Consider the following 16,092-nt stretch of genomic DNA (forward strand, 5'->3'; position numbering starts at 1 on the left):
TCAAAGAAAAGCTTGGTGAAGAACAAGCTGGATTTAGGCCAAATAGAGGCTGTGAGGATCAGATCTTCACTTTATGACAAATAGTTGAGAAAGCATGGGAATGTAACAAAGATCTGTATTTAAGTTTTGTCGATCTGGAAAAGGCATATGACAAGGTGCCAAGAGAGAAGCTGTTCAACACGCTACAGTTATATGGTGTTAAATAGGCATTATATCAGGCAATACTTAGTTTTTATTTGAGTTGTAAGTCAGTAGTTAGAATTGAAGGAAGTACAGGAAGATGGTTTAATGTTAAATCTGGTGTCAGACAAGAATGTACATTATTCCCTCTGTTATTCATTATCTATATGGATCACATTATGAAGGAATGTGGTATTAAACCTGATATCAAGATTGGAGATGTTAATGTCAGCTCTTTGCTTTATGCGGACAATGTTATTTCCCATTCATGTGTCATCTCCTGTTCTAGGAGGTTGACTACCATAATATGACTAATGGTTAACTGTGAGTGTAACAACACCCATAGTTAACCATTAGTCATATGGGTGTAACAACATGTTGTGAGGCCCCTATCTCTTCCACATATTGTCATAAGTATTCGTGACTGTAATCCATGTATGTGTGTGTGTGTGTTCACGGGGCTGGTTTGCCTGTTCTGAGGGATGAAAAACCTTTTTTTCCGGGTGAAAAAAACCCTCTATCTCCGCATGAGACCAGCTAACTCACCTCTAGTCGAAACAGACTAGATAAAGTTCCTCACGTCATAGACGGGAATCGAACCCAGATCTTTCCAACCAAAGAGCTTCATCTATACCAACTGAGCTACAGAGGCTCCAGACAATATTATACTTCTAAATATATAAGCCGGCAAAGGTTGGTCGATTGGTAGAGCCTCTGCTACTAATGGCTCAGTTAAGTAAGTTTGAACGCAGTTAGTAGTTGGAAGGGGTCCAATCGTTCGATGCTGTTGGCACACTCTCCTTTGATGAGTCTTTGGACTCCCTGGAGGTGTCAAATAATAATAATAATAATAATAATAATAAAATAAATCTGCTACAAGTCTGCAAGATTCCCTGACTAAATTGAATAGCTGTTGTAATAGATATGGTATGAAGGTCAGCAATAAAAAGACAAAGACAATGAAAATAGGCAGAAACATTGAAAATATCTATGCACTGTGAATGGATACCGCATAGAAGAAGTGAAACATTTCAGCTACTTAGGCACAATTTTTTGTGAAGATTTTTAGGTAAACTAAATATGGAAATGGACAACAGAATCAACAGTGCTGGTATGGTAGGAAGTCAACTGAATAAATTTATATGGAATAAGATAGAAATTAGTCAAAACACTAAATTAGCTATATATAAGACAGTGTTAAAAAAAAATTTAACTTATGGATCTGAGAACTCGATCAGAAGGAAAACACTTGACCAAAGATGAGAGACTGCAGATATGGGATTCCTGAGAAAGATTAGGCCATGAACAAATGGCATCAATGGCAATATCATATTAAAAACGAGTATATTAGGAAAGAACTTGACATTGTCAACATCCAGGAATGTGTTAGCAGAGCTAATCTCAGTGGTATGGTCACTTAAACAGAATGGGAGAGGATAGATTAGCAAAACAAGTGTTCTCTGCCAGGTTCAATCAGGAAAAAGACCCAGAGGAAGACTAAGATATAGGTGTATTGATATAATAAAATCGCCTTAGAAGATAGAAATATAAGATCTGATAATGTTGAAGTCTTGACAGGTTAACAGATTGATTTGGAGGAAAATTGTAGATAACAAGTTAGTAATGATGTAAATTTTTCATGTAGTACCATCATATCCTGTACATCTCATGGCAGGAATTTTGTGATGATGATTTTATCTTAAGGATAAATTCGTCATTATCATCATCATCATCATCATCATATAAGGATTTAAATTTAGACAACACAATTTTGGCAATGTATCCTCTAAATTTTACATCCTTATCCACTCTCAACCCAAGATCTCTTATTTTGTCCACCTCCAACAATATATCCCCACTGAGCATAAATTCTACATCCCATCTTTGTTTTCCAAATTTTAAAATTTAACTATCTTTATGAATTCACTTTTGTTATTATTATTATTATTAGTAGTAGTAGTAGTAGTACACGACATCTCCAAGGAGCCCAACGACTCATCATGGGAGGGTGCACTACTTAATCCTCCAACTCATAATGACATTACTACCACCATCAATACACTTCATCTACTGCCTACCATCATCAACAATAGTATTTTTTTCTGTAAATTGTGTGTGTGTTCTCATGGCCAATTTTTTCGTATGTAGGATGAAAACTCGAGTTTCCAGGAGGAAAAAGTTTCTTATATCAATATAAGGATTCCTCTCATTATTACAAGGATCAAGCTCAGATCTTTTCCACTCTTTTCTAGTTGCACTACAAAGGCAAAAAAAGGGAAGCTGAATTCATTTTATTAATGTTTATTCCATTCTTATCTCATTTTTATCCATTAATTTATGGGTTGTAACTAACATTCTTCATAAATCTTTTCATTTTGCATATATATATATATATATATATTTTTTTTTATATTATTTTATGTTTTATTTTTGTTTTTTATATGTTATGTATATTGTTTGCTTATTTTTTATTTTAAAACAGTTTGCTTTAGTATAACTTCATGTTGCATTTTAGTATTTAGTATGTAGTGTGTTTTTTTTTTTAATATATAAAAATGTTGGGTGATAATTAATTGTTATATTATGTTATAAACAGATATCGATGAATGTCAAGAACAGAATGTGTGTAATGCAGCAAATGAAGTTTGCCTAAATACTCGAGGAGGCTATAGGTGTAATATCATCACCTGTCCTCCAAACTATGTTCGAGATCAAGATCACCGAAAGTAAGTCAATAATTATTTGATTTTTATTACTGGAAAAAGAAATATTTTAATAAGCATTTGTTCAAACCAACATTTCATATGTTAATCAAAGGGTAATCACATATTTTCCCTAAAATATATAATTTAATACTGAGTAAATTAGACAAAATGTATTATTTATCCTCTGTATAATTAATGAGTCAACTGAAGGTGGGTTAGTTGGTCTCATATGAAGGATAACAGAGATTTTTTCTCTGTTATCCTTCATATGATAACAACAGAGATTTTTTCTCCCTTAAAACATATAAACATGCCAGTCAAAAAAAAAATGCATCTACATCTACAAGGCAGTGTGGGATCTTTGTAGTGGGCAGATCAGTGAGCTTTGTGACTGCATGGAAGTAATGTATAATAATAATAATAATAATTTTAAGAACATATATTTAAAAAGTAAATTAATTTTAAAAAAAATTCTAATATTCTTCTTTCAAATCAGTTCTTCTTCTGAGAATGAAGTTGGCATTTTGTTATCAAATATATATATATATTTCAATGTCCATTTCATTAAAGTAAAGCAAAGAGTTAAAACTATCATATTTGAACTTTGGAAATTATTCATAATTTTCAAACTACACAGACACATGACACAAAAGGTTGCAAAAACTATAGCACTCGAGTGACTTGTGTGGGCAAGTGGATAGCAAAAAAAAAAAAAAAAAGAATCTGTTGATGTGTTTCTTGAATAGCTGAAAGTCATAGTCTTTGAGCAAGACATATTGAGAGAGGTTATTCTAAAGAACAGAGATAGATGGAATAAAAGCTTTGGCAGGCCTTCACTGCACAATTTCACTCTATGCCCTGATCCTTGAAAAATTAAGATTAAGACTGGATTAAGACTTGAAAATCAAAAATCTCATGATTATTAAAACCATGTGTAGGGGGCTGATGGGCCATTAGAGGGCTGTTAAGTGCTTACCATTGATAAAGGGCCTCGGGAAAAAGATAAGTGCTACTTTATGTAATAATTGGTGATATTGCTTGCATTTTAGTATTCTATTGTTTATTTCCCCTCAAGGGTTCACTTTAGTGAGCATGGGAGTGGTAAACCCAAAGTACTTGATGATGGACTGTGCTTTATTTCATGTAAAATACATCTGTTACATTATCTGTAGACTGGTCCCTCTCTTTCTTTCTTTCTTTTCTTTTTGCTTCTTCCCCCAATGCTGTTAGAGTATTCAAGGGCTAAGGGTGAATCTTTCCTATTTTGCTTATTAATAACTTAACATGTATAAAACCAACAGTAATAACTTTAATAAATTAAAGGTACAAATATTTCGTACTGAAAATAACAGTACATTATCAGTGTAGAACAAACAGTTAAAGGAATAAAATACAAAGTACAGAACAGTTGGTGGATTACCAATTAAAATTGTTGCTGCATGCCAGAAAATTAACATTAATAAAATATTATTAAATAATTCTTAAAAACTATTTCATTGATGGTTGCATAATATAAGAATCTTCCAAACTTTTGGGAGAGAGAGACAGTCATTTCGATTCAAATTCTGCTGGCATAAAAGGGCTTTGCAACTTTCTTTGAAAAGGCATTCATATTTAAACTTACATCTATGGAGAAGACAAGCTTTATCCCACTGGATATTATGTTTAGTGTCAATGCTAGGTTGTGCTAGACCAGACTTATGAGGTCTAGCGCAACATAATAGAATGCTGTTAATGATTGCAGAGGACTTGTATCTACAAAGTGTAGAAATTGATTAACTGGCTAGTATATCTGACAGGAGGCTGTTATATAGGCCAGGGAATGTAGGGAATACTCATTGTGAAATGTTTAGGCAAATTGGTTGGGCATGTAAAAAAAAGGTGATCCTGATGGGATACTTTATCTGTATGCTGCTTAATATGAATGGAAGGCGGGAATAGTATATGGAAACAAGGAGAGTGAGTTTGTTGAATTTCTGAAGGATAAATATCTTAAGCAGCATCTGACTGAAGAAACTAGAGGCGTTAGTGTTTTGGATTTGGTGATAACTTCACAAGATAATAGTTGTTAATAAGCTATTAACCCTACCACCAGTTGGTGAGAGTGATCACAAGGTACCTGTTTGGAAGAGGTAAAACAAGAAAAAGATAATGCCAAAAATGGATATATCTGAAAATATAAGGTGGGTGATTATGAGAAGCTTTGTAGTCAACTAGTATCGGTGCATTGGGTAGATGAGCTGTGCAGCAAAAGATGTTGACAGTGTATGGAAATTCATAAGGCAGTATCTTACACAAGCAATGTATAACTGTATATCAAGGGTTAAGCGAGTAAATACAGTAGAGTGAAATGGATGAATAGCGAAATCAAGCAAGCTGTGCTGGGGGAAAAAAAGGCTATGGAGGAGGCACAAGACAGTTGGTGGTGACCAGATCCATGAGGAGTATAAAGTGCAGTCTAGGAAGGTGACAAGCATAGTAAAAAAAGAAAAGGGGCAGTATGAGAGAAGATTGGCTGGCCAAGCCAAGATTAATTCAAGGAATTTTTCCACTATATGGCAAGCAAGAGAAAGAATAATTATGACAGGTTGACACTAGTGGATAGTAGATGCTGTACAATATATAGAAGGGAAGCAAGTATTAGGAGAATTGGAAGTGAAAGAATCAGAGGTGTATGAGGTGTTCATTGGGTTTGAATTTAATAAGGTTGTAGGGAATGGATGACATATCACCACATAATCTCCTAATACTTGCTTCCCTTCTATCTATTGCACTGCTATATATTGCAATATACAGTAATGCAATACATAACAGTGCAATAAGGCCACTGATGTGCATTCCTTGGCCCTTGACCTGGTTATTTAATGAAAGTCTTGCAGTGGGTAAGGTTCCAAGGAAGTGCAAAGAATATACAAAATAGTACCACTCCACAAGCATTGTTCCAGGATGGTTTCCAATTATAGTATAGACTGTATAACTCCAGTTATAGTCAAGGTATTGTAGAGATTGGTTGGGAATAGAATAAAAGATTGGATTAATGATATAGTATTCTTTATGATGGTCAGCATGGATTTGTAAATGATCGGTCTTGTTTTAGCAATTTACTTACATTTTATGATAGGGTAACAAGTGTGTTAGATAAGGGAGTATCATATACAGTGATATTCTTGGACTTCACAGAAGTGTTGGTGTACAACAGGAGTCTTTAACCTTTCAGACAGTGTGGGCCGCATTAAAAATTTCATTGAAGCCCACGAGCCTTTAAGCCATACCAGTATTTAGAATTGTAAGATGCTTTCCAGATTCACAAGGAATGCTGTGCATTTGATACTTTACATAAAATCCTATAAAAATAAACAAACTCAGCTTTAAGAGTGTAGGAGGAGTCAGGTTCATGATAAGTAAATACAATTAAATACTTGAAAAAAGATAATTTAATGAAGAAAACATTCATTTTTTACAATGTCAACAGGAAACTTGGCAATTTTTCCTTGACCAACTTGTCAATATTGGCATCAATGTTGTAAGTCGCTATGCGCAGAGTATTCTCGAGATGTTGGTCCATAATCTGAGTTCTTGTCTTGGACTTCACATGCTTCATTCTAGAGAAGGCTTCTCACATTAGTATGTGCTTTCTAACAAAGCACACATCTTCAAAGCATGCTGGCAAAGATTAGGGAATGCGTCCTCAGAAATGTAGTCTTTGTAAAATGTAAGCTAGGGTACATTGAATAATGTTTCTCTCAAAGAAGAGTTGTTTTGGTGCTATTTGGATTCAAATAGCTCCATTTGTACTGAGCCTGGCATTTCGAAAGCATTGACACTGAATGGCATTGAAAATAAATCTAAAGAAGACTGTTGGTTACGAAAATCACTAAATCTCTCTTTGAACTCACTTCACAACATGGCTAATTTTGTAGTGTATTCATCAAGAGAAGAACAGTTGGACTCAGCGAGAAGCTGAAAATGAGTTAAGTCTTTTTTTTTGCGAGTTGTGCCTCCCAAAGTTTGAGCTTGGCCACAAAAGCTTTGATGTGATCAAACAGAGTGCACCAATTGATCTTTGGATTGTAGCCGCATATTTAGGTCATTCATATGCAACGAGATGTCGGTCACAAAGGCAAAATCTGTCATCCACTTTGGATTGTTAAATCCATAATTGCATTCCCCTTGGTTTGCATGAACTGCTGTATTTCGCTCCTTAAGTCAAAGACTTTTAAGAACCTTCACTCTGCTCAACAACGCATATCGCTTTTGGGTCAAAAACTCTCGGAATTGACAATGATTCAATACTCATGCCCTAATAATATTGACGACAATCACAATACTTTCATGACATTCTGAAATTCAATAGTTTTCGTGCACAAATTCTTCTGGTGGATTAAACAGTGATAATGGACGAAATCTTTTCCTTCTAGTTCCAGTTCTTTCTGTAGCAGCGCAACAAACCCTTCGTTCTTTCCCACCATACTAGGGACACCATCAGTTACCACACCTTTGAGGTTGTTTAAGTCGAGGTCGAAACGCTGGAGAATTTTCTTGGCAGCTTCAAGAATATCAGTACCTTTCGTCGTTCCCTTCATAGGTACAAGTGCTAGCAGTTCTTCTGTCACATTGAATTGTTGATCAATGCCATGGACAAAGATAGCCAATTGTGCTGCATCCTTCACATCTGTGCTCTCATCTAAAGCAAGTGAATATGACGTAAATTTGGATGACCATTTTTTTTAAAGTTCCTTCAATGTCATTGGCAAGTTCTTTGACATATAATGCTAAAGTTACCCCAGACAAACTTAGTTTTTTAAAGACTTCCTTTTTATTTGGGCACAGAATATCTGCAGCAGCGATGAGATACTCTTTCACAAACTCACCGTCCAAGAAGGCTTTGGATTTTTTAGCAATTTTTTCAGCTATTACATGACTTACTTTGATGCACACTTCGTTCTCTTTCCTCTGCCTTTTAAACGTACCCTTCTGTCATTTTAAATCAATTTGGAAACAGTTCACTTTGTCCACACAAAGCTGCCCTTGAAGGTGATCGAAATTGGATGCCTGCTTTGTCTCATAGGGTCATGTTATATTGTATTATTTTGATACTGACACTGCACTGACTCACGACAAATTAAACACACTGGCTTATCTTCGATTGGCACAAAAAAGTACAAATTGGTCCACTTTTCATAAAAAAACCCAACAAGAATTACTTGATTAACGCTTTTTATTCATAGACGCCATAGTGGTGGAAGGTGAACCCAAAAAAATTATCCAAAATGGCCATGTAACGGTTATTATCCACTGAATATATCTCATATATCTCACACTAATGAAAAAAAGTCTGGCAATATAAAACCACAATAGGCTATGGCTGATACGACGAACCTGCGTGCGCTTATACGTGAATATACATGAAAGACTGACTGACTGACTGTGGATCAGATCCTCTTGTATTTATATGAAAATAACGAAGTATCGAAAACCTTCGAGATGTATCTGGAAGGCACTAGACAGCGCACTCGAATGAACTACTGCTTCACCTATCAGCCTGTGACCTTAGTACTAGTACTTAAGTACCGCTTGGCGCTGGTAGATCGCTGAAGAAGATCGCTGAAAATCCTATAAAAATAAATATATTTAGTATTTATTTTTATAGGATTTTATGTATAGTATCAAATGCACAGCATTCCTTGTGAATCTGGAGAGCATCTTACAATTTTAAATACCACAGTATAGCTTAGTGGCCCCCCAGGCTTCATTGAAATTATTTTTTAATTAATCACGTTTTGATGTTAAGTAGTTATTTTTTCAAAATGGCCAGTGGGCCAAGGCAAAGAGCTCTACGGGCCATGCTTTGGTGTACAAGCTTGTACACCATCCCTGGTGTACAAGCTGCAGACGATGGGAATAAATAGTATTTTGGTTAGGTGGAGTGGAGATTGCTTTCTGAATGATACCAGGAAGTTGTATATGATGGAGGAGTGTCTTAAAAAAAAAGGATGGTAACCAGTGGCATGTCTGAGGACTCAGTTGTTGTTTACCAGGGTGCTGTTTAACTTGTTTATAAACTGTATATCATGTGGACTGACTGAGGATCATCAGTTGTTTGCTGATGATACAAATTTGGGGAGCATTATAAATAGCACCACTGATATTAATTCCCTTCAGGAGGATTTGAATAGGCTTTTGATTTGGAAAATGGAGTGGAGTTGAAGTTTTAATATTAATAAGTGCAAGGTATTGCATTTTGGAATGCAGAATATAAAACTGTGTTGTATATTGACAGTGCTGTACTGCAGGAATTGGATGAGATTTGGGAGTGATGGTTGACAGCAGACTGAATTGCTATTGTATCATAGCAGCATTCTAGTGCTGCTATGATACAAAGTATTGTAACATGTAGAGATAAAGGAGGGGTGGCTCTGCCACTGTATAAGCACTAATAAGACCATACGTCAATTATTAGTCACTCAGACTTGGTCACCGGGTTTTCAATGTGATGTGGAAACACTGGAGAGGGTCCAGAGAAGAGTGTGTATGACAACATCAGGACTCTGGAATGCTGGGTATAGAGACAGAGCGGTTGAAGAAATGTGGATTGCAGATTTTGATGGATAGGGATGTTTCAGTTAGAGAGGGGATTTTATTGGATTAATCCAGAGAGGATTATAAAAGGAGTAGAAGGTGAGAGGGGAAGAACCAGGTCTTGTAGGTCTCCAACCAGTTCTCCAACAACTTAACTACAACACTCAGGTGTCGTAGTTAAGTTGTTGGAGAAGCTTGTGAGAACTAGGATTCAGAATTGGGCTGACAACAATGGCATTATCTTTCATGGACAGCATAGATTTATTAAAGGGAGGTCATGTTTTAGAAATCTACTTACTTATTACAAAAAGGTGACTTCCATGGACAGAAGAGAAGGATACACAGTAATATACTTAGATTTTGCAAAGGCTTTTGATAGATTACCGCATGATAAGTTGATAGTCAGACTAAAGTGGATGGGGTTGGATATTAGATCGGTGCACTGGCTATCTGATAGGTATCCACAAGTTGTGTGGGGGGGGGAGCGATATCCAGGAAAAGAAAAGTTACTACTGGTGTGCCTCAGGGGTCTGTTTTAGGGCCATTGCTGTTTAACTTGTATATTAATGATATTGGTGAAGATTTGGATGGAGATATTCAGTTGTTTGCAGATGATGCAAAGTTGGGACGAACCATGAAGAGTAGAGATGTTGTGGCCTTACAAGAAGACTTGAATAAATTGAGTGATTGGGAATGGGGATGTGAGTTCAATGTTGCCAAAATGTAAGGTTTTAAAATTTTGAAAGCAAAAATGGGATGCAGAATTTATGCTTGGTGAGGATATATTGTCGGAGTTGGAGGAAATAAGAGATCTGGAGGTGATAGTGGATAAGAATCTGAAATTTAGGGGACACATAGCCAAAATTGTGAGCACAAAGGCTTCTGGGAATGATGCAGAGGACACTGACTTATAGAAGTAGGGAGATTCTTGTTCCATTGTATAAGGTTTTGATTAGGCCACACATGGACTATTGTGTCCAGATTTGGTCACCTGGTTTTCAGAAGGGATGTTGGAAATGGTCCAGAGGCGACTGACTAAGGTAGTTTCTAACTTCTGGAATGTCGAGTATGAGGAAAGATTGAGAAGATGCGACTTGCAGAGTCTGGTGGACAGGAGATATGATAGAAACCTACAAGTTATTAAGGGGTTGTTATAGGATCAATGCTGGAGAGGTTCTACTGAAAATAGTGTAGATCAGGGGAGAACCAGAGATCATCCCTGGAAGCTGTATAAAGAGGGTGTGAGCAGGGGAGTGAGAAGCAGTTTGTTTTTAAAACTGAAGATTGGAATGCCTTGCCTGAGAGTGTGATGTCTGCAGAGAATTTGAGTGTTTAAAGCATGGTATGGTGAGCTGTGTGTTTGATAAAAGGTCCTCCTAGATGAGTCTTTGACTCCATGGGGTCTTGGGTAATAATAGTAATAAATATCAAGACAGTGGCAAAATATTTTGGGGGTTATTGAAAAAGCTTAAAAATGGAGGAAATAACTATAAAAGGAATAGGAGATGATAAAGATGATATGAAAACTGAAGATATTCTAGATCTGGAGTAATTACTTTGAAAAGATGCTAAATATATATATATATATATATATTTTTTTTTTTTTCAAATTTTTATGTAGCTCCCACCCACAAAAGGTTTTCATGTAAACCAGTAATATATTCATATTTTGGTTAACTTGAGAATTTTTCCTATATTTTTATTTATATATTTGATATTTTTAATTATCATTTTATATTTTTTTTTTATTCATAAACCCTGCTCTAGAGACCAAACATAGAACTTTTTCAAGTTTCTTCAGGCCTCCGATAAGCGGGGAAGTGGTCACACACTGGTAGATGAAATTCATCTCTTAAATAATTATAATACCGGATATAAATTCACATAATATATATTTTATTAGCATAGAATTTTTGCCTAAAGTATCAAGGTATCTTAAAGATGCCTTATGAGATGCCTTAGGCAAAAATTCCAGTATTAAATTATTTGAAATATGCCTGCTCATGGTATTTCTTTATTGAAATGAAATTCATCTGTCATCTAAAATGAACAGGCAATGACAGCATGGTGGTAGAAAACTCAACAGAAATGCAGTGAGGAATACATAAGAGTGGGGCCTCCAATAAGTGGGGAAAGTGATCTCACACTGGGAGATGAAAATTCATCTTCTATCTAAAATGAAACATGGTGGTAGAAAATATTCAACTGAAATGCAATGGGGAATATTTATCAGTACTTGAAGTAGAAAATCCATAAAAAAAATTTGAAAAGCGGAAAGGCAGCTGGAGTAGGTAATATTTACTTACCATGAACTTAGTGTTCCTGGTAAGATTTATGCAAGTATACTTGAGAAACATTTGAGAGAAATTGTGGATGGAAATCTAGAAGAAAATCAAGCTGGATTCAGTCATATTTTCTTTCACTTTAAGATAAATAGTTGAGAAATTATGGGAATACAACAAGGCTCCTGTTAAGATCCTTGATATACACTATTTACTCCAATATAACTCGCACTTTTTTCCCCAAAATTAAAGTTAAAAAAATTGTAGTGCAAGATATATGTGGGGATTTTTGGAAACTAAAGTTTTTCAAGAAAAAAATAAGCTGACATTTATAATTAAATTCACAATATTCATTATAATTTATAAAATGAATGCATTTCAATTATCAACATTATTTATGCGATTGGCTGCTCGCCCTCGTCACACAATATATTTGAATCTTTAGCAACAATGCTTTTGTAATTAAATTAAACAGACAGTTTCATTATTGCTTGTCCTTTAATGATTTTAGAATCATAAGATCACCATGATTTAAAAAAAAAAAAAACCTGAAAATGAATATGGCTTACCAAGAATCTCCTATTCGCTATTGCTAATTCCAGCCTTGACAGAGAGGTTATCTCATGTTCATGTTAAAGTCATCTACTAAAAAGCATCATCTTCGCTCCCATCCAGGACATTAGAGATGCCGGATTTTAAAAAAAAAACTCTTGGCAATTATTTCTGGCAAAATCATGTCGCAAACTCTCAAAATCCAGTTGCACATTTGATTGTCTTTTAATTTGCCCTGCCGGAGTCAGGTCATAGCCATCAGCCACCATCCACTCCATGTAGAATTTTCATACGTTGTCCTTGAATGGTTTGTTGACCGATATATCCAAGGGCTGTAGATGAGGTGTAAGACCACCAGGAATGATGGCCACATCAGTCTTTGCATCCAAAAATTTCAAGGAAAGCTGGGCATTGAAATAAGACCCTTGGCCATTTGTCCCAAATTGCTCTAATCCAATCTTGAACCATTGTTGCATCTATCCATTACTTTTTCTTGAACTCTTATGTGAATTCCAAGGGGAATTCATGCTATTTCAGCATTGTTTTCTTTTTGAATATTACATAAGGAGGCAACTTTCTTCCATTTGCAGTAATTGCAAGCATAATTGGAGCATCACCGTTTAAACTTCTTCGTGTATGAGGTATATGTGAAACTTTTAATTTCCTTTTTCCTAAAGCAAAATCAGTGGTGCGAGATATACACAAGGGCAAGTTATATTTGAGTAAATACGGTTTTCTCAAGGAGTCTGGAAAAGGCATATGACAAGGTGCCAAGAGAAAAGTTTTTCTAAACCCTACAGTTCTATGGTGTAAATAGGACATTATTTATACATTCAGCAGTTAGATGTGAAGGAAGTAGAGAATAGTGGTTTGATGTTAAATCAGGTGTGCAACAAGAGTGAACATTATCTTCACTGTTATGCATTATCTATATAAATCACATTATGAAAGTGGTATTAAACCTGATATCAGATTTGGAGATGTTAATCTCAGCTCTTTACTTTATGCAGGTGACATTATGCTTCTGAATAAATCCAGTACAAGTCTGCAAAATTCCCTGATTAAATTGAATACCTGTAATAAATTTGGTATAAAAATCAGCAATAATAAAAAGATATATACAATGAAATAGGCAGAAATATTAAAATTATCAACTGCATCTTGAATGAAGAATGATGCTTGACAAATTAAATATGGAAATAGACAATAGAATTAGCAAAGTTAGTATGTAGCAATTCAACTGAATAAATTTATATGGAATTGTTTGTATACAAGACAGTATTCAAACCGATTTTGACTTATGGATCTGAGAGCTGAGTAGAAATAAAAACCCTTCATCAAACACTGGAGAGTATGTAAGAAAATTGAATTTCTTAGGATACAGTGATGAAGAACATAGGGATTGAAGATTTTGGATTTGATCATTTCATCATAAGGTATTATTGTGAAATGAGGTGCTGAATCTGCTTCCATTTGGTGAGAGTGACCATGAGATGATCACCTGTGTGATTACCAGCCATATGAACAACTTTCATGAGAAAAGGATATAAGTGAACTACAAAGTTCTGACTTTGGAATAGATTCATATGCTGCTAAAACAATTCATTAAATAGAGTAACCAGTGCCCAAATAGCACTGATTTCCTTTACACATAATTTCTCATTCCATGCTAAAACTTATATACTGTTAGGATGCTCACAACCACCTCTGCCAACACATTCCCCTCGTTCACCATTCTCCACGTCATCTGAATAGTCAGTCCCATCACTTTCCTCCTCATAATTTTATTATTATTATTATTCAGGCCTCCAAGGAGTCAAAAGACTCTTCGAGGGAGGTCCTTCCTAAGACATAAAGTCTGTCAAGACTCATCGAGGGGAGGTCCCCCCCCCCCGAGAAACACAAAGTCTATCATACCACTCTTTAAACTCACTGACCGTTCTCGCTCCCACCACTCCATCAGGCAATGCATTCCACGGCTCAACCACCCTCCACACAAAGAAACCACTCCTTACCCTCTTGCTCACAGTTTCCTTTCGTAACTTCCAGGGATGGCCTCTTGTCATCACTCCTTCCAACTGTTCAACCAAGCAAAAGAACTCCCCAGTGTCAACCCTGTAACCACCTCTCAACAGTTTAAAAGTCTCAATCATATCACCTCTCCTTCTTCTATCCACCAAACTCTGCAGTCCACATTCCCTCAGCCGATCCTCATAACCATAATTGTACAGTCCTGAAACCATTTTTGTCATGCGTCTTTGTACCCTTTCCACAGTTAATTTATCCCCTTCAAATCCTGGGAACCAAATCTGAGAACAATAGTCCAAGTGTGGTCTGATCAGAGACTTATACAACAGAATGATAACCCTCTTATCTCTGCAGTTCAGTGTCCTTCTCATAATAGCAGCAATCCTCTGTGTTACCTTCACCACCTTTGCAATATGTCCCCTAAACTTCAGGTTTCTATCAATCTCATCAACCCCAGATCTCTTGTCTCCCCTACTTCCTCCAGTATAACTCCTCCCATAGAGTATGCAGCATCCCATCGATGTTTCCCAAACCTCAAGACCTTACATTTTGCTGCATTAAACTGACACCCCCATTCATTTGCCCATCTATCTAGCTTATTTAAATCCTCTTGTAGGGCTACCACATCTGCACTATTACTAATAATCCTTCCCAGCTTCGCATCATCCGCAAACAACTGAATATCCCCCTGCAATCCACTGGCTATATCATTGATATAAAGGTTAAACAATATAGGTCCTAGTATTGAGCCCTGTGGGACCCCACTTGTAACCCTCTGCCTCCTGGAAACTGCTCCACCATACACAACTCTCTGATACCTATCAGATAGCCAATCTTGAATCCAGTTGACCAATCTGACATCTAGACCCATGTGCTGCAACTTAAATATCAGCTTATCATGTGGCACCCTATCAAATGCCTTCGCCAAGTCTAAGAAAATTGCAGTATATGCCTTTCCCTCATCTAATGTTCTTGTAACTTTATTATAAAAGGCTAGCATATTGCTAAAACAAGAGCGTCCTTTCATAAATCCATGTTGATTCTCACAGATAACATTACCCTCATCTGCCCAATGCTGTATACGGTCCCTCACTACTTTCTCCAAGATCTTAACAACTACTGATGACACACAGACTGGCCTATAATTAGACACTTCCAGTCTGTTACCACCTTTATGCAATGGCACTATCTTACCTTCCTTCCATTCCCTGGGCACCTTTGCCAAAGCCAGACTTTCATTGAAAAGCCACGTTAAAGGCACTGTCAATTCCCTAGCACATTCTCTCAAAACTCGTGGTGAAATACCATCCAGTCCCACAGCTTTACTGACATCCAGAGTACTCAGTATCTGAAACACACTCTCCTCCTGTACCTCCAGACCTCGAACCAGTCCTATCCCTCTAACATTAAAACTGACTCCTCTAGGATGAAATACTCCAATAAAGTGTTCATTGAACAATTCCACTGTGTCCTCTGCATCAGTCACTCTGTTCCCATTTTTATCCCACAATATCATTCTTCCACAGTCATTTCTCCTCCTACTGGCCACATAGCTAAAAAATTCCCTAGGATTTTCTTTAGGGCCAATCTCCTCTCATATTCCAGTTTCGCTTTCCTTACCACACTAGTCACTCTGCTGGCCTGTGTCTTATATTCCTCATGCATCTCTTCACCTGTCTCCTTATATCTCTTCCATAGCCTCTTTTTCACATGCAATTCCTGTTTAATATTGTTTGTCATCCACTTTATTCCAAATTGCATCCTCT

At 36.3% G+C, this 16,092-nt stretch overlaps 1 protein-coding gene across 10 annotated transcripts in view; it reads left to right on the forward strand.

Moving 5' to 3' along the window:
* LOC150108392 (uncharacterized) overlaps window positions 1–16,092 on the forward strand; it is a 628,716-nt gene that overhangs the window by 550,430 nt on the left and 62,194 nt on the right. For all 10 annotated transcript variants that reach the window (XM_090415800.1, XM_090415806.1, XM_090415807.1 and 7 more), the window contains one exon: window positions 2,777–2,906. In XM_090415800.1, coding sequence (XP_090271926.1) covers window positions 2,777–2,906 — 130 coding nt within the window. The remainder of the gene's footprint in view (window positions 1–2,776; window positions 2,907–16,092) is intronic.

The sequence above is a fragment of the Typopeltis vanoorti genome, chromosome 3 (genome assembly GCF_054136105.1).
Source record: "Typopeltis vanoorti isolate ZY-2024b chromosome 3, IOZ_Tvanoo_1.0, whole genome shotgun sequence".
Taxonomy (NCBI): domain Eukaryota; kingdom Metazoa; phylum Arthropoda; class Arachnida; order Uropygi; family Thelyphonidae; genus Typopeltis; species Typopeltis vanoorti.